General features: G+C 39.4%; 2 protein-coding genes across 6 annotated transcripts in view; one reads left to right on the top strand and one right to left on the bottom strand.

Annotated features, from left to right (window-relative positions):
• toy (twin of eyeless) overlaps positions 1-17,249 on the top strand; it is a 38,477-nt gene extending 21,228 nt beyond the window's left edge. For all 3 annotated transcript variants that reach the window (XM_069049872.1, XM_069049873.1, XM_069049871.1), the window contains exons 5-10: positions 1,096-1,315; positions 5,161-5,310; positions 7,537-7,619; positions 12,674-12,861; positions 14,824-15,038; positions 16,477-17,249. In XM_069049872.1, the coding sequence (XP_068905973.1) occupies positions 1,096-1,315; positions 5,161-5,310; positions 7,537-7,619; positions 12,674-12,861; positions 14,824-15,038; positions 16,477-16,577 (957 nt within the window). In that variant the 3' untranslated portion in view covers positions 16,578-17,249. The remainder of the gene's footprint in view (positions 1-1,095; positions 1,316-5,160; positions 5,311-7,536; positions 7,620-12,673; positions 12,862-14,823; positions 15,039-16,476) is intronic.
• LOC138132396 (transmembrane 7 superfamily member 3-like) lies at positions 17,240-19,247 on the bottom strand. Of its 3 annotated transcripts, none has more exons than XM_069049870.1 (6): positions 19,088-19,247; positions 18,714-19,037; positions 18,070-18,666; positions 17,869-18,021; positions 17,557-17,817; positions 17,240-17,507 (listed from the first exon to the last, which is right to left on the bottom strand). In XM_069049870.1, exons 1-6 carry the CDS (start codon positions 19,131-19,133, stop codon positions 17,332-17,334), a joined length of 1,557 nt encoding a protein of 518 aa, XP_068905971.1. In that variant the 5' UTR covers positions 19,134-19,247; the 3' UTR covers positions 17,240-17,331. The 3 variants fall into 3 exon arrangements, with proteins under 3 accessions (XP_068905971.1, XP_068905970.1, XP_068905969.1); XM_069049869.1 differs by having other exon boundaries at positions 17,869-18,031; positions 18,077-18,666; XM_069049868.1 differs by having other exon boundaries at positions 17,869-18,666.

Raw genomic sequence — 19,247 nt, 5'->3', positions numbered from 1 at the left:
TCGATCTGCCCTGTCAGAGACAGGGGGCACTCGATGACATGTGGCCCCACAATGCCGCATGCTCTACATACATTTACATTTATTTCATTACCCTAATTGGCGGACGGCGATTTAAAACTGGAATCAGCCGCCGCGGCGACGACCATTGTGTTTGCGCAGGAACGGACTAATTGATGATTTTATCGGAGGCCACCGGAACCCGACGCCCGGACACTTGACTGATCACGCCAGATGCAGGACGATGTCAAAGAGGCGCTGATTACGGACGGGTTTGCACGACCGAAGAAAAACTCCCTGCGAGGCTCGATCACCCAGATAAATGACGAAGGGGTTGATAGGGTAGTCCACGGAAAAAACCTAATTAACGATCGATTCGTTTGCGGAAGTATGCAACCAACAATACATTACACATGCAGACGGTTGATACACAACAAATGTTTGTTTTTAATTTTTAATGCAATGCTAAATTACGAACCAAATTAGCTCAAAATACAAATGGAAACGGGATGGAATAAATGCGAACAGTACGTGATTAACGCTCCCACATTGTTGTTTTCCATTAGGATTAAATATTAAAAAGGACATTGTTTCCTCGTTTAGCAACAAATTCAGGATTGTCTAATGTTTCGAATATGTCCCAGTTGCTGACCTCAACTTCGCCTCGGTCTTCAATCTCTGGGCTCAGCACAAAAAGACTCACTTCTACTCTGCAATTCTTTTTTTTTTTGTGAACATTTTCTTGAGCCAGAGCTTTTGAACGCGTTTTATGTAATTATGTGTGATTTTTTTAAATAGAATTAGAGTTTCCAAAAAACGGTTTCGATTTAATCCGGTTGGTGAATTTGCGGCAACGGGGTAGCACGGGGAGCGGCGCTACCCCAAGAAAAGTCCGCCTGTTGGTGACGTACAGTGACGAGGTGTTGTGCTTCCACTTGGTTAGCCGCGAAGAATAGTCCATAATAACATCCATCCAGGGATAGGGATAAGCCAGTTAGGGTGTTTGTAGTGCGTGAGTTGCACAGTATTGCATCTGGCATCGGCATTGTTTGCATGCGCACTTTTCCCACAAAATCTCCACCGCCGCCAATGTTCCAGGTCTCGTCCATAAACCGAGTGCTGCGGAACCTTGCCTCGCAGAAGGAGCAACAAGCGTCGGCCCAGAACGAGAGCGTCTACGACAAGCTGAGGATGTTCAACGGGCAGACCCCCGGCTGGGCCTGGTACCCGGGCGCCCCCGCGGCGCCCCACCTCAGCCTGCCGCCGGCCCCCGCCGCCCTCACCGCCCAGATTTCCAGAGACGACCTGCAAAAGCGAGGTGAATTTTTCGAGATTTGTTTAATTAAATCGGCTGCGCTCATATTTGTGTAAAACCGTAATTTTAACCGGTGTTTATTTTCGCCGGCCGGAAAAGTGAATTCGCACGAAAACATAGACGGACCAATTAAAATAAACCGAATTTAATTAATCAAAAACCGTAACGTTCATTCATAAATTATCGTGATGTGCAAACAACATGCATTTTCTGTTTGCACTTCTACATTCGAATTAAATTCGATGCGCATTGCAAATTACACGGCGCGGACGCTCATTAATATCCTAAATTATTATCACCGGATATTGCGTACGAATGCCATTAAGGGAGGCTCTGCAGGGTGGATGTGATTAAGGGAGCGGCAAAGGCCGGGGCTGCTCGAGCGAGGAACGGGATTCCCCCAAATAAAATTGCAAGAAATTACAAAAAAAATCCAAAACGTACTATAAAAAAAACATTGTTCTTGCTCGGAATCGGAAAGATTTTGCTGGAGCGACGTTCCAAAGAAAGCAAGAAGCAAAACTTCTAAGCAAATTTCCCTAGGAGAGCTTTTGGAAGAGATTCGAAACGAAATTAAAAGAGACATTAAAAAAAACGATGTACATATCTTGTTGAATAAATTTCTTCATAAATTATTCTGCCAAGAAGCAATTTTTCTGAGCTGATTAGTTTACCTCAAGAAAAGCAAAGTAAAAAAAATTTGTTTCACAGTCTAGGACTGGTTTTTTTTTTAATTTTTATCAAAATGTAAAGAGAGACATTTCATTGAATGCATTTCTTTCGAAAGCATTTTGTCAGGAACAATTCTTCTAAGTAAATATTTTTCAAAAACACTTATTTAAAAAAGTTCTTCAAAGGATTGTTATATTGTAAAATCTCTTCATTGCTTCATTGCTAAATTCATTTCATCAAAGATCATTCTACTGAGAAGCAATTCTTCTAAGTAAATTTCTGTTAGGTGCCATAATTGCGTGCACAAGAACTCGTCCAAAAAGATTCTCTTTTTAATGCAAAATAAAAACATCGGAGATAATAAATGTATTTATCAGAATCTTCTTGAGATAGGTAGTTTATTTTATCTGAAACAACTAAGAAATAATTCTTCTAAATAAAATTTTTGGGTAACTGATCCTCAAGAATAATTTTTGATAAATATCAATGATTTACCTAGAAGAAACATTTTCAAGAAAGATTAATTTTTAGAATCTGTAGACACTGCATTTAATTATCGAAGGTAAAATAACAAGACCTAAATTTTTTATTGGATACAATTTTCATTTTCACGAAAAACTTTTGCTTTGACAATTTTACGAGTTGAATTTGGGCATTTTTATTCAAAGGTTAAACCCTCGAGCTAAAGCTCTCGGGCCTAACCAGAAGCCTGAGAGCTTTACCTCAAGGGTTTAACCTTTGAATAAAAATGCCCAAATTCAACTCGTAAATTTGTCTGAAGCAAAAATGTTTAAGCGAAAATTGGGAAATTTATCAGATACAAAAAATTAGGTCGTGTTATTTTTGGCAAGATTAATTCCAGAATACAAACATTAAGGTTAATTATTTATTTATAAGACCTACAGTTATTAAAAACACAATTACTAAAAACAATTTGAAAATCTGACAGGAGTAGCATGCAATTTTAATCACTTTTGACAGATGACAGAGTAGCAGGACGTTTTTACCGCGATAAACATTTTTGATTTGATGAAAGCAAGCGCTCTGATTGGCTGAACACGCAGGTTTGATGTAGGTGCGTGGGAATTAATCGAGATAAAACACTCCTTCAAAAAATATTCTTCTAGGTAAATTTTTTTCTAATACTGCTGATAAATCTATCTCAAAAAACCCTTTTAGAAAAATTCTTCGTGAAGATGCATTAAATGAAATAAGAGGAAATAAAATGGAACCTTTTGAAAAGTATTTCCTGTAAAACGTTCGACCAAGAAGAAATTCTTCTAAGTTAACATTTTTTCAAATGCATTGATTTATTTACAAGGAAGCTTAAAAAAATGTTGTGTATAATATTTTTAGATTGTTGAATTGTTTCATTAAAAATCATCCACCAAGAAGCACTTCTTCTAAGTAAATTTCTGTCAAATAAAAAAAAAAATCTCTTTCGCAATTAGACGATGTTTTTTTCTAGGAACTGTTTAATCCTTCTATTCTAAATAACTCTTTGCTTAATCGAAAATTTATTTTTGATTATCGGACGATAATACATTTATTTTTCAAAATCTTCTAAAGACAGTTCTCTTTCCAACACAACCAAGGAAGTATTTTTCTAAATATTTATTTTTCCAGTAACTTACCCTCAATAATAATATTTGGCTTTACTTAGAAGAAACTGTTTTAGGAAGATTCTGAAGAATTTGAAGATAGTTGGTATTTATTTACAAATTACTTCTTTACGATGAATTTCTCCATAAATCATTCCTTCAAAAAATATTCTTCTAATTTTAAATGAATTTTTGTCTCATACTTAAAAGGAATGAACTAAAAAAGATTGTTTTTGAGAATACATTACGTATTATGAAACAAAGGTAAATGCGACAGAACATTTTGAAAAGTATTGCGAAACTGTTGCACCAAGAAGCAATTCTTCTTGTGTAAATTGTTATCAAAAACCCGCGACTCAGAAACTTACTGTCTAAATAATAGATTTTTCCCTGGATAATTTGTCGACTTTTTTAATTGGATTTCTTTTTTAAAGAAGAGTCTCTTGTTCTTTTAAGGAGCAATTTATCATAAGAATCATTTAAAATCAATCCACCTAAAGACGATTCGCCGATAAAAGAACTTGGTTCGTTCTCCTAAATATTCTCGAAAGTAAAGCTAAAACGAAATGTTTGACAGGATGATGATCCTGAACAAACTGTTCTCCAACAACAAATTCCTCCTTTGCGAAGTCCAAAAACTGCTTTCACGACGACCATTCCAGCCTTAGTTATGACCATTCGATTCGTCCTTTGATGAAATTTGTCGAATCCTGTTGCTCTCTCGCCAACAGTTTCTCTTTCCTCCCGGTGCGGAGGAATCGTGGAGAAGGGAGTGGAATCGAAAACTGGGGATTAATTACCCCGTGGAAGCGGTTTCTGTTGGAAAAAGTGGGCAACGACCGCGCCATAAAATCGCTCGGTTCGTAGGTGAGCGTCCTTTATGGCGATCCCGCGGAGGCCGAGGGAGGCAGGAAAGATAAAATAATTTAGTTTGCAGGGGGCGGTCGTTTCAAAATGAACATAACTTCCGTGCGAGTGAACTTTTGCTGCCCAATCTAAACCGGTAATTGTGTTAGCGGTAAATTTCATCGTAACACTCGACAAGCCAGGCCCGGCTCCATTAAAATTCGCAAAAAACACCCTCCGGAGCGATCCGGCCGGAAAACAATTCCCGACAAGAACCTGATTAAGGCCGAAGTTGGCCGGCGTGACGACACCGCCCCCGCGGCGGCGGTCAAAAGCGATCGCTGATCCGCCGGGAAAAAATCGCCGAAATCTAAAATTATGCAAATTCGGCTCGTTGCGAGATTCGTCAGTGGAAAACATAAACAGGGAGGGAGAGGGAATAGGATCAGAAGATGAAATAAAACAAGGAGAATGAAATGGCGAGGGTGGATATGAAATGGGGTGGAGTTTACAGAAGCGGAAGTAAATAGGGACGCGCACACAGGGTGGGAAATGCACGACGGAGAGACGTTAACTTCCCTGGTGCCGGAGTTCCTCGACTAACACACGCGCTCCGTTTTTGGCCAATTCCCGAATCGCGGCCATGTTTTTAATGAAAACACCCCAACAATAACAACAAAACGACGAAAAAACACACCGACCCTTCACACGAATGTTTTCTTATTCCAGCCGACGCGATGCACGAGAACACGTCCGATGGCAATTCCGAACACAACTCCTCGGGAGACGAGGACTCCCAGCTGAGGCTCCGGCTCAAGAGGAAGCTCCAGAGGAACAGGACCTCCTTCACCAACGAGCAGATCGATAGTCTGGAAAAAGGTAACGCACAAAAAAAATCATGCTTTAGTGATGGTTTTGAAAATGCGATATATCTGGGTAAAAGAACCGGACCTAGAGTGGGGCCTTGTGGCGTCCCCAAAACACTACAGCAATCACAAAAACAATTCAACATGTGTTTTAGACCTGAACTTGTTAAAAGAAAGCGAAAAAGGGACGATTTCGTGACAACTTATAATTAATTGGTCCTAAGTTCTTTTGGGAATTTTTAAAAATACATTTTTTTTGGTGCTGCAATAAAAATGAGTAACGATGTAAAAATCATTTGCTTAAATATGTATATGAATTGTAATTTGACAGAGTCAGTGAGAAATGTAATCAAGAGCGAGGGACCCAAATTGGATCTCTGTCACTCCCCGACTGCTCTAATAAATAGGAAAAGTCAACCCTCCACGGTTAGCATATTGTGTTCAGTTTGAAACGGAGATTTATTCGCATAAAGTAATTTGTTGTTCTTAGAACAGTTTTAATTTTTTTAACGTAAAATAATATTTTCTTCAATCTGCATAAATAACATCTGTTAAAATGGATAACTCCAAAATGTGGGTTTCACAAAAAAGGAAACAAAAAACACGGATTTGAACAATTTTGCCAATAAATAACACATAATAATTGCTAAAATTGAATAAATAATGAATGGACGTAACGACAAGAGAAATCTAATTTTTGAATAGACGAGACCAAAAAAAAAGTATGATATAAAATATTCCTCTTTCATTATCTTCACTTTGTTTATTGAACCTTCTTTACCAAACACTTTAATCTTCTTAAGATAAATGGTGATTAAAGACTAGAAGTGTCGTTAGCTCCAAAAATGTGTCTACAAAAAGTAAATTGGACAATAAGTGAGGTTAAGACGAGTACGAATTAATCTAAGAATCGGTTTAGTTTTCCAGAACTTGCCCAACTCTCTTTTACTCCAGATTTTCCTTTATGTATGAGCTAATTAGCACTACAAGTTTCGGAAAGTTTATTAAATCGTTTTTCGTTGAAACTTCAACAAATGAAACATATTCCAGACAAAAACTGAAAAAAAAAGAATCCTTATTAAGCAGTAAAATACCCACCAAGTATAAAAGAGCAAAATGACTAATACTAAACGTGAATAGACGTCTCAAGCCATGAATAAGCGTACGAACTAATTCCAGAAGCTGTTTTGTGTTTTCCAAACTAATTTTCAATTCGAGAAATTTGAATTTTGCAATGAAAAATTATATTCTGTTCACGAAGTCAGTTAGCATCAACAAGACCAAATCATTTCTAGTATTTCAACATGAGAAATATCATATTTGGCAAGTTATGAGTTATTTGGCGTTAAAGATTCTGTCTTCGGAAATTCCCAAAGTCCTGAAAACAAAATTTTTAATTTTTTTACGTAAAATAATATGTTACTCTGATTTTGTTGATGCGAAAATGCATTTTCCTTCTTAATTCTCACCATGTAAAATCAAGGGTCAAATTTGACCCAACACCATAATATCGCGTTTGAATTATTTCAAGAGAATGTATCATCCAGAAAGTGTAGGTACAAATAGACAGACTCATATTTCTGAGTTCTGATATTCAGAAATATATCGTAGGTACAATAACAACCCTTTTTATTAAAAACAATAACGAATTTTCTACAAAAGATTCTAATTTCTAAAAGAAGATTTTTAATTCACAGAAATCATAATAAAAGAGACCTTAATAAACTCCACATGATGCTATTTTTGTTTTCTTTACAAATAAAAAATAAAATACATTTTCTGTTTTCCTTTGTTGTTGCTGGAACTGCCACTTCTTACAGGTGAATGCGCAACAAAGTTTGGTTGTTTCACGTTAAAAAAAAAAGTAATTCAAGAAAGTAAAGTGAAAAAATTCAAGGGTACATTTTATAACAACGTAGACCTTCCAGGGGTCCATTCGTACCCTAGGGAGAATAAACTGATTTATCTCAAGAACTCGTTGAAATTTATGTCAAACAGAGTTCTCGTTGACGTCAAGGAGTGACTACCATACTGAAGCGTAGTTTAAACTATAGTTTTGCTTTCGATTTTTCTATGGTCGGGGTCAGCGATGACCCCAGGTGGGTATCAAGTGTTAAAATGCGTGACTTTTCTAACCAAGGCAGATCTAGAGGATAGAAATGAGTCTTATTGGTTACTTTTATTTCCATTGTTAATCAGTACTTTGTGTGGTGTCCTTCTCATGAATCGTTTATTGCAGAATTCGAGCGCACGCACTACCCCGACGTGTTCGCCAGGGAGCGCCTTGCCGAGAAAATTGGATTACCTGAGGCACGTATCCAGGTAACAATTTTTTTTGCAAAAATCAGTAGGAACTTAGTTTAGGTAAGAGTGCGTTAATTAAATATCTCCGGGAGGAATCAAAGTTCCCGGTGGTGCGGGTCTTTACAGGAGAGCGGTGCAATTTGGATAAGTAACGTGGATGGTGAATGAAAAGCAAAATGGCGCAACTCGCATGGATACTTTATCTAAATTACAGACAGGCTTTTCATCAACTGAAAGCTGTAAAACGTGCCTTTTATGTGAACATAAACAGGACGAGTTTAGAAACATGAAATGATTACGTACTTTTGTGGAGTATCTTTTGATTCCTGACGCAAAATTCGTTATTTGCACATTGCCCTTATTTGGTTTCTTTTGAGGGGCCCCAATAAGACTCTCGGCAAACAGCACACACGTACCGCTTAATAATGTGCTTCGCTTTCAATATGACGTTTAAGTGCTCGACTCGGGCCTCCTCTAATCTTTCACGTCATAATATTTATCATTGCATGTAAATAGTGTGTACCCAGCGGGAGCGGCGGCGGCGGCGGCGGCGGTTCGCTCCCCGGCAAATAGAGGCTGCCTCCGCCGAATTCGAGCCGCACGGTGTTGACGCATGTTTTCAAGCTTCGTTGGTCCCTGGTATTGATCACGCTGAGTGCCAAACCTGAATCGGATGTGTTTACGCTCGTATTTTTGCACAACGTTACGCCAAATCCGCACCGATCGCTCTCTGCTCATTTTCATCGCGAATTTTCCCACCGGAGCGTTTTCCGACTTTATTCAGATGAGATCGCGTTTCGCTTAAATTGAGGCGAGTGTGTGGAGGTCGGGATCACGTCGCGGATTAACTCGGACGATGTCGAGTGTGATGTTTATTAGGCGGCATGAAAGTCGGCCGATCGGTTTCTCGCTGCCTGAATTGAGACAAGTTTTCCAATAGAAGGCGAAAAGTTTCGCAACTTCCCAACTGGTTAATAAGTCATGATATTAGGGAGTTTTGTGTTTTGAAAAACTTACCTGAGAGATATCACCATCCGGTGGGATGGAAAGGCTTCAAAAGACGAGTCGGAGTTGTGTGGACTAGAAATAAAAATTGAAAACATCGCTTTTCAGGACACGTTGTGCGGGTTGATTATCTATGTGAAAAAAGGAACTTCCTTTCATCAATCCTCAAAAAATAAATTCGCTGTTTTGTTTTATTCAAATGTTTCAATATTTATTCCCGGGAAAAATTTTAATCAACGATGTCAGCTTCTAATAAATTAGTTTTTTCTTTAGGTAATATCTTTCAGTTAGTTCACTGTTTACTGATTTTTTTACTTTTTCAATTATGTACTTTGCTTCCACTCAACATAATTTTTTACAAAAATCATTTTACACATTCTTCGCCACTTTCAATTAAATAAATAAAAAAAAACAAACGTACCTAATGTCCTAATGTTGAAGAAATGAAAATGGACTTTTTTTGACTTTTCAACAAAGGGAACACAATGGGGAGCTAGGTATGATACAATGAAAAATCAAAATATTTATTATCTACGATCATCAGATAAAAGCAACATTATTGATGTGAAAAATTGATAGGATGTTTTATCCATCGGGATTTGGACCAATCAAACTTAGAAATATTGGAATTTCTATTTTTCCACCATTGTCATTTTGGTAAGAGTTTGCAGTAAGCGCAGTAACATAGACAATTAAGCAAATACAAGAACGTAGTCATGGTAATAAAACAAACATTAAAATTTAAAAATATTGAACTAGGATTTTTTTTTTGTATATTGGATCGTAGATAAACTATAGTATTATACTCGCAAGTAAAGATTTTTATCCACTCAAATGCTTACATGCACTCGCCTTAGGCTCGTGTGGCAATCTTCATTTTCGTGGCTAAAAAACCTTCTTTACTTGCTTACGTAATAATATACTATTATTTGGAGATGGGGTTTAGCTACAATAATGTAAAAACGTCATCGTTGTCTTTATTCTAAATGGAAGTATGACTGAAAGTTATCTGAAAATTTGTTCTGTTAGGACGCGTCAAAAATATGATTTATGAAATTTTCATTTTTTTTTCTAAATACATGTCTTGAAGAAGAGAAATATGACCATGACTAAATTAAAAATTTGGAAAATTCGTCAACAAAACCGCTAAAAATGAATTTGAATATCACATTTTAAAGAATTTATTTATTGAAAAATTACAATTTGTGGAACAAACTCAAGTTGGAAAGGAAAGGAATTTTGAAAGTTTATCGGAAATAATAAACAAAGCAGTAAATTGGAAAACATTTCCAAAGATATTTTTTAAATTAGGGGGTTTTGAAAAATGTCATAAGATTTTTCAGTTTTGAGGGCCAAAAATTTCCATAAAAGAAAAATTAAATCTTTGTCTCAATAATACAAAAAGTAGGTCTTTGCCTGGCCCCAAGATACTGGAATTTGATTATACATATTAAAAAAAAAAAATACAACCTAAAACGTCAACATTTGCTATTTTCAAATATTCTGTAAATTACAGATTTTTGAAACATTTTATGATATTTTTAAAGCTTTAAAAGCGAAAGAATCACGATGAGAATTCAGATGTTTGTCTGACTTGCGAATTCAGATTTGAAGATGACATTTAAGAAAAATATTTAAGACTGTAGTTTGGAAATATCTTCAGTTTTTTAACACGTTGATGTAGGAAGCGTCCAAAAAAAAAATCTATGGTCTACTGTTTGCTTTTGTTTCCGTTAACGTATGGCGCCGCTTCATCAACTGTCAAACCAGAAACGTCAAACGTCATTTAGAAAGATCGATGATTTCCTGGTTTTCTTAATGCAATAACAATCAAATCACTGCTTCAAAGTAATTATTGAATTTACATGATCAAAGTGAGGTTATGTATCTAAAGGAAATGTCAAAGCATACGAACTAAAAAGAGCTTCGTTTGTTGAATAATAAAAGAGAGTTAATGTTAATAATAAAAGAGAGACAAAACCACAGCCCACTTTTAAATTATTGTTAAAATTGCGTAAATAATGAACGCACCTAAAGAAAAGAGAATTTTAATTTTGGAATAAAAGACGAAAAGAGAATTTTTTTAGAAGAATGCTTAATTTCCTTCAAGTTCTCAGGAAGCATCAAAAATACGTCTATAAAAAAATTAATGTATATTATAAGTAATTCAGAATAAGTGGCATCGCGGTAGGCGCTGGAAATTCAAATTTACGTTGGCAGCAAGACCCTTGCTAATAATACCCTAGTTTCGATGCTGTAGGTAACCTTCGCTTTTAATTTGGCCTTGATATTATCATTGGAATCGTTTTGTGTTTATTTTCTTGTTATAAGTATTTGGAATTTCCTTGTTTTATTTACGAAAAGTGTATTATTTGCCTGGGGGTTATCTCTACTGTGGGTGAAAACCATGTCAAAATTATGTAACGCATAACCTCAGAATAAAGTAATGACGGTTTCACATGTTTAGTAAATTTTTGGACATAACATAAAGCTCACTTTAGAAAATCAACGCCTACCGCGATGCCACTTATTCTGAATTATACTATATCTGTGGACTGAAACTTGGACATGTGAAGTGAACAGTTGTGCGAATAAATCTAAGAATTGACTTTGTTTCTCAGAATGTCAGTATTTAATACAGAAAAATATGACAATAAGATCAGTTCGAACAATAAATTTGTATTGAATTGTAAAAATTCACTGCAAGGGACAATCTTTCATATTTTTCTTTGAAAATTCCTTTCAGCACCTCCATTAACCAAATTTCAATCTTCCTTTTGGAGCTTGCGGGCTAAGAATTTTCCGTCTTCTTGGTTTAGTTTCTTTGTTTCCGGTTTTGCCAACTTTTGCCAAAATCTTGATCCTCGAATAGTTCATTTTTTCTTTAAAACAATTGTCAAAGTGTTGTCATGTTGGTATGAGCCCATAGTAATTTGATGCTTATTAGGTTGGCAAAGTTAAACGTCAATTCTATGTCAGCCATTTTGATGTAAAGACGCTTACGTTACTGAATATCTTCAGTTGTATTTTTCAATGTCATTTCATTATCGTCTTTATTTCTTGTCTTTTGGTATAAAATTTGCTTACGCCTGAAACTTTTCTGACTTTTGAAAATTATTGAGATGGCCTCAAATCTGATCTAGGGAAGTTTTACGATAGGGATGTTCCGAAACGAAAGGTTTTAGGGTGGTACAGCCGGGTCTTTGAGGGAATTTTGACATTGACAATTGTTAAAAAAATGGACTATAGGTACATCTCGGAGGTCATTTTTATCTAAAAAAAATTCACTATTTGACTGAAGTATTTTTCTGGTTTAGAAGTTCTAATCTTCTGACCTTCCAACCAGATTTACTTCTTTCAACTTCAGAACACATTACCTACTGGAACAGTTCTTTTTCACCTCATCCTCATCTTGTGCCCTTCAAAATTCTTTTCCAACTCATTTGTTCTTCATTTTCCAACACCGTTACGTCCCTTTCTTCTTTATTGAAAGATCTTCTGAAAATCTGCCAGACTGAAATCCTTCTGGACTCGATGTATCTTTTTGATCTTTTCGAAACTTCGGACTTGAGACGCTCGAGCCTTTTGGTGTGGAGTAGGTAAATTGCAATTTTTTTTTGCACCACTTCTCGATGCTTCGCGTCTTCGCATCGGCCCAGCGAGGCGTGCGTTTCCATTCCTTAGCCGTCAGTTCGTGGAGCTCGACGATAAGTCCCGTTTTTGGGTAGTCCCTCTTGATGCGTCTCGGAATTCATCTCCGTCCCAATTATCGCGTGGCGGCATCATCGTGCGCACGTGCTCGCAAAAAAGACAATTAACCAGCTCGTTTGAGCACTGCGAACAAGGCCGGCACACAAAATGTGCAAAAACCGTCGTCCGTCGAGCGTGTCTAACGCAAACGACCACGCAATATTGGCCATGTCATCGCCCTGCCACATAAATAAAAGAAATGCCCACCGTACATAGATCACATCTCCGCGGGGAAACAAGTTGAATTGTCATTTTTCACCCGGCGAATAAACGTCGCCGCAGATTAATCGCCCCTCTAACTCGGCCTCTCCCCCCAGGTCTGGTTCAGCAACCGGAGGGCCAAGTGGCGTCGCGAGGAGAAGCTGCGCAACCAGCGGAGGGCCGTGGACCAGGTGGGCGCCGTCAGCCCGCCGGCGTCGGCCGGACGCCTCCCCATCAACTCCGGATTCAACTCCATGTACTCGTCCATACCCCAGCCCATCGCCACCATGGCCGACACGTACAGGTGAGCGACGGTAGCGACGAGCGAGACGCTCGGGGACCGAGACCCCTGCTGGGGCTAAGTGGAGGGATTCGGCCTGTCCAGGACGACAGCCTAATCCTCTGGCGGGCCGCCGACATGACGTGACCGCTGCGAGCACGTCACGTCGCTCGGATTCCGACAGACACCTTTGTTTATGCGGGATTCCGATGCCAGATAACTGATAGCTGGGGGAGCTCTGGCTGGATGCTAATTCGGGGGCCAAAAAAATCACCCGCTGCTCTCTACACGCACTACCACAGCTAGTGGGGACAAGGGCGAAAGCCCGCTGCTGACAGTTTAACCCAAAAAATATTCATTGTCTCTTTGTCCATCTACAACAAACTGATCAAAAACAACCGTTTGAGTTGGTAATCCTGATTTTTATTTTTAAATGGTGCAACTGGAGTTACTTCCGGTTGTTGACGGCTTGACACTGACAGCCCGATCACTGACAAGTAACATTTGACATTTCAAATTAAATTAAACGTGCTGGTGAATCTGTTCGAGAACCTAATTATATTTAGAGTAAAATGGGGGGCACTTCGAATATTTCTTTTCATTAATTTTTTCATATTGCAAGTTTAATTTCTTTTTGCCGTTAATTTTTACTCTCATAACCTACCATTTTGTCGTTCATACGTCAGATATCTGTCAAATAAACCAACAAAAGATATATGGTTGCACTGTTGCAAATAGTCAAATAAAAAATGTTCTTAATTTTATTGCCAACTCAAACAGTCCTTCTTGCTCACTTCTACCGGGTGATTTTAAATGATTGTGACTTTTTTTCTTAAGTTGGGAACATTTTGCATAAATTATTTTGGCAAACTTGATACCTTAATCATTTTGACATTTTATGTATTAATAAATGGTGTTAAATAGGCGAGGACGCCTATGTTTATGTCAACTATCACATTAAAAAGCAGAATAAGCAACAATAATATTACCAACCTATGAAAAAGTCACATTCGTTTAAAATCACCCGGTATCTTACCAAGGACGTTTGCGACCACGCCAATTTTTACTAAACTCCAAACCAAGACAATGTCACTTGTTCAATTTGTTTCTTTATAAAGACACTTTTCTTTTAAAATACACCAGTAATACATGACATTTCACATCCGCAAAAACTCACTGTTCAATGTTGACACTCTTGGAGTTAGCAGTTGACATTTGACATTCGGTGGGTAGGTAAGTAAATGAAAGAGAAATAAAACCAAAATCAATATTATTGGAAAATGAATCCACATAATCAAGACATTTAAAAATAGCATAAAAAGAATAAGTAAATTTATTCAAAGATTTCTCAGGTATAGACGTGACAACACTGTAATATATTTGATAGGTTAGGTTGGCAACTACGTGCAGAAACGTCATAGTGTGAGGTTAGTTCGTTAGTTGTTTATCATTTTTACATCTTCAAACTCAACAATCGATCTTCATTCTTCGCCAAACCTCAAAAACTGACTACATTCCCATTCAAACTGTGAACTGTCAAACACTGTCTGCACTACCAGCTTAAACCATCAGCGCTAACTGATGTGACCGGTTAATGTTTTGCGCTACGAAGAGTTTTCCGTCGACTGTTCATCATAGACTGTCAACTAGCGGTGCTTTAACCTCAGCCAGTTAGTAAAAAAACTGTTTTATTTTTTTCTTGTGTGGAATCCCGGTGGTAGTCGGGATCCTCTTGCCTCATTAAATAGGTAGAAAGTCCAGCTGTAGGGCCCGGGAGGAATTCGCGAACATTCATGTCAAGCACCGTAAACGGAACTTAGAAACTGGAGGCATGTCTCAAATTCCGAAACACAATTACCACGACGAGTCGTTAAGTAGAAGAGCGCCTAATTCCCAATAACGGCGAAGCATTCGCCCCGGATTTAATCTGGAAACGAGATAGTTTCGTGGGGAGTGGCGCTCATGAAATCGTCTTTTTTTTTCCAGCTCGATGTCGGGGGGCCTGAGCAGCAGTTGTCTCCAGCAGCGCGATGCTACCGGTTATCCGTACATGTTTCACGATCCGCTGCACTCTTTGAGTTCTTCGTACAACTCGAGGGCCACGGCTTGCAATCCGGCGGTGGCTCACGCCCAGCCGACCACTCACCCGTCGTACGCCTCCGGGACGACCCCCACTTCAGTACCTGCCTCCACCGGAACCGGTATGTATTTTTAATCCACCAACTTCGCCGCCAAGATGTTTTCTTTATAAAGCGAGGTTTCGCCGAGCGCCGCCCTCCGGCGTTCAATTTCAAATCGAACGATGAATATTTATGTTTTTTGAGGAGGGCGGAGGGTCAGGCGATCGCCCCCACAATTGATAAGCGCAAATTCGATCAACCTGACAAGTGAAAAATTCATTTGGGCGGCGGATGCTTCAAATGGGTTTTCGGAATTTGTCGAACGGCGAACAGAAAAAGTGGTGAGCTTCGTCAGCTCAAAAAAAAATTATATTTGCAAAAGGAAAAACTGGAAAGGAAAGAAACAACAATTGTTCGTGTTAGCGTTTTTATTTGATATTTGCAATCTAAAAGAGAAAACAGAACAGGAAAAAAGAATTTTGCAATTTTTTTTCCCAAAATAATCTACAAATCATCCTAATGTCTCAAGTAAAATTCTTCCTGTAGTTCTTTTAAAAAAGCTCCAAAAGTACAAGGACAACTGTAGGATTTGATTGAAAGCTTTTTAAAGCTAAAAACGACAAAAAAAGTAAAGACGAAGAATCATTTACATTCGTATTTTTATTTGATACTCATACTTTCAAAGAAGCTTTAGCAAACGAAATGTTCGTCAAAAGTTCTTTAAAACCTGATTAAAAGGTTCCTTCTTCTAAAGCTACAAAAGTGTTAAAATTAAAATAGAATATTTGAAAAAAGGAAAAAAACTTATTCCAAAGACATTCCGCATTCATAAAGTATTTTTTTAACTTTCTCGACATAAAAATAGTGGATTATATCATTAAGAGTAGAAGTGAGTCTTTTTGTGGTAAGTTCAGAGACCGAGACAATGTCGAGGTTTAGAAAAGTGAAATCAGATCTGTAAGGAACACATCGAAAGTATCGCGAAGCTGAAAAACAATTGAGAATTTTTAATTTTGTGCAAACAAAAATCAATTAAAACCTCTTGCGAGGAAAGCATTGGATCGATTTGAATTGGTGCTTTTATTTCACGTCACGCCAAAACAGAAAAGCGCGGTTCGCCGCCGCGAATTAAAACCTTCTGTAATGGACTCGTTAAAATCCTAGTGGAATATTTGGTCATTTATTCCGTGGAATTCTCGTTCGGAAGAAGGACCCGCCGCGGCAAGGTGGTGCCCTCGTGCCCTCGCCGCAATCCCATGTACGAGCGTCGGTCGGTTATCTGATAGAAAGGAGCGAGTTTAGCAGTTTTCCCGGTTCGCCGCCGTAAATTTCATTGTCCGTGATCAGTTTAAAGTGGCGGAGGGTGGTTTCCAATTCTCGGCTCGGCGAACGCTCAATAATGTGCGAACTAAAGCGAGGGTGGGGACACCGTTGTTCTGGTTGCAAGCTTCGTTTGGTACCTTCTCTCTCGAGACCCCGCTTAACCTCGGTACCTTTTGTTCATTGTGTGTTTTCGCAGGCGTGATATCGGCGGGAGTCTCCGTGCCGGTCCAGATACCCAGCCAGACGCCCGACCTCTCCTCCAACCTCACCTCCAACTACTGGCCGAGGATTCAGTGATCTCAACTTTTCGGGTTTCCTCCGCCGAGCATCCTCGTGCACCAGGACAACCCGACTCTGCAAACCTCCATGACTCCCCCCGTCATCCCGGCCGCCGCCGCCGCCGACCAGGAGTCCTCCTAATGGACGAAGCGCCACCTGCCCGGATTCTGGCGAACCAGTGGCCCACGGACTGCAGGGTACTTGTGAATAGTGTAAATAACGCGGGACTTCAGTGTACAGAGGGACGTTTCTGACGCAGTGAGCGCAACTTCAGGGCGACGTTTCAATCAGTTGCAATAATTCTTGCGGGGCATGGTGCCGAATTTTATTTACCCGATACGGTACGCGTTTTTTTGCAATAGCCACCGAACTACCTGTCTTAAAATAATTACATAGCAATAATTGTATGTCTTACTTTAAGCCATGTTTGTAATATTAAATAGATGTTATGGACTGTGTTACAACCAAATTTTTAGGCAGTTTTTAGTTACTAAAACGCAATGCTTACTCCGATCTTTTTTATAATAGTCTATAGTGATATATTTCAAGTATTATTCAATGTCGTGTAAATTATTGTTGCTGTGATTAACTTAAATTATACATTGAAGTTTTATGTAGACTAGAACTTGCTGTTAGATGTGTAAAAATCATAGTGCATTCGTGGAATAATAAACGAGTAATCCACTAAAATATTTTTTTATTTCAACAATAAAAAATTCTATCAGTCTCACTAAACATAGAGAGTCTTACAAAATCCATGCAGTATCACCATTTAAATATCAGAATATAGGACCCCTTCGTCCCACAGTAGCGCCGTAGTCTCGCTCACCCCTTCTTGAACGGCGGCGTACCGATTCGGAGGGAAAGGAGGCTTTCCCCTTTGTTCTTTCATCTGGTAATAAAACCCAAAAGTGGTCATCACCACCAGCAGAATGCTCTGCGAAATATCTGCAACAACCCTCTCCAAATCTATGATCGAGGCGAATCTCACACTCACCCAAAATTTGGAACGGCGGGTCTACAGTCGCCATGTTGAAATCCTTGACCGCGATCCTCCTGAACGAGTTGATAACGATGTATTGCAAATTCCCTCCTATGTAGTAGTTCAAGGCGGCTACGCAAGCATACGCCCCTAAGAAGCTGCACCCAAAAACGTGCCCCTCCAGAGTCCACATGGTCCAGATCATGTGAAAAGCCAGCACGATCGAGGCAAAAGTCACCCAGAAATTCACATTGTTGTGAAAAACGTTCAAGTCGGCTGAAAAATCCCACTACTATATACGGGGTGGCCACAAAAAGTGGGTCTCACCGACGCCTGCGTAGTACACGATCGACGCCATCAGAAATCCCGCCAAAATAAACGTCAAACTAGCCGAGAGAATCGGAATGCCGAATTTCCACCAAATCGCGAGCCAGATCGCCCCGTAGATCAAGCCGATAATGAGCGAGACTGTTGTTTTTTCTAAAACACCCTGTATACTAGGTTGATTGGTCGACGCTTGCAAAATACCTGCTACCGTGAGGTGGTTGTTACTCAGTGACAAAATGACGTAAGTCACGAAGACCCCAACCATGAGACCCACCAGGAACAGAGTGATCCTGAAGAATTTGTGACCGAAGAAGTTGGTGAAGACACCGAAGATGAGGAGCACGGCGCAGAGGAGTTTCCAGTGAGGGGTCACCGGGCCGTAGCAGCTCTCGTCAAAGTTGGCGAGGTCGCAGCCGTACGAGACTGCGGGGACGTATGCGGAGCTCCTGTTGTGGTGGGTCGCGACGATGGCGAACACCTGTCCCACTCCCCTGTACGCGCTGTACAGTTTTCTGTACTTGTAGTAGCCGTCGACAGTTGTGACTTTGTACCCGCGAGACTTGATCGAATCGACAGTGAGCATGTTTTCGACGGCGTCGAAATAACCCGACTGGTCGTAGCTGCTCTCGTGTAAAAATAAGTGGTACATGTCTACTTGTATCTTGTTTTTGTCGCAACTAGAGTCAAAAGCTGACGGCGGCTGACTTTGAACGATTATCAAGTCGTCGGTGTTAGAAACGAGTTGGTACGGTGCGTACTCGGTGTCGAAAGTCAAATTGCAACCCCCGGGTATGGGATCTGTTGGCCAAAACTGTAACTTTTGTCTGTCGAACGTGCAGATTTACCTTTGGTGTCATAGATTACAATGACAATCAGAGCTTTGGTGTCATTTTTGTTCTTAACGTAAAACGTCGTGTCTTCGTGAGAGAACGATACGAGACCTACATTAGTACCCTTGACGGTGGTGTGACTCTTCATTTTGCGTGTGGAGGAGAGTGTGACATTGTCCCGATACGCGTGGACTTGTATGACAAAAAACCCGACATTGCTAGGTACATTAATTACCTGAACTTTCGCCACACCCGCGGTTAAATTAACAAAAGCCTTGTGCACCTCCGTTGTCTTGTTCCCCGGTTGGTAGTCGGTCAAATCGAAGGTTACCAGTTGTCCTGAAATTATAGGTTATGTCACAGTCACTTACATAAGTTCGAGAAAATACCTTCGCCCACCGCCAGACACAACAAAAACACCCCTATCAGTCGCATTTCGCATAATATCGACCCAAATCCCGCGAAATCAGCTGTGATAATCAAAATAAAAACACCACGTTAAGACGAGAACGCGATCGCGCCTGCGCGTCTAGGGGAAATGTGCGATCG

The sequence above is a fragment of the Tenebrio molitor genome, chromosome 6 (assembly GCF_963966145.1).
Source record: "Tenebrio molitor chromosome 6, icTenMoli1.1, whole genome shotgun sequence".
Lineage (NCBI taxonomy): Eukaryota > Metazoa > Arthropoda > Insecta > Coleoptera > Tenebrionidae > Tenebrio > Tenebrio molitor.
The sequence above is the reverse complement of the archived record's forward strand: the minus strand, read 5'-3'. Positions and strand labels throughout refer to the sequence as shown.

What these genes read in the sequence shown, in the direction of transcription:
- LOC138132396 (XM_069049868.1), bottom strand. Translation starts at nt 19,133, where the DNA reads ATGCGACTGATAGGGGTGTTTTTGTTGTGTCTGGCGGTGGGCGAAG. An exon ending in TGTAATCTATGACACCAAAG is followed by an intron (nt 18,667 to 18,713) that starts GTAAATCTGCAC and finishes TTTGGCCAACAG; the next exon opens with ATCCCATACCCGGGGGTTGC. An exon ending in CGTGTACTACGCAGGCGTCG is followed by an intron (nt 17,818 to 17,868) that starts GTGAGACCCACT and finishes GGGATTTTTCAG; the next exon opens with CCGACTTGAACGTTTTTCAC.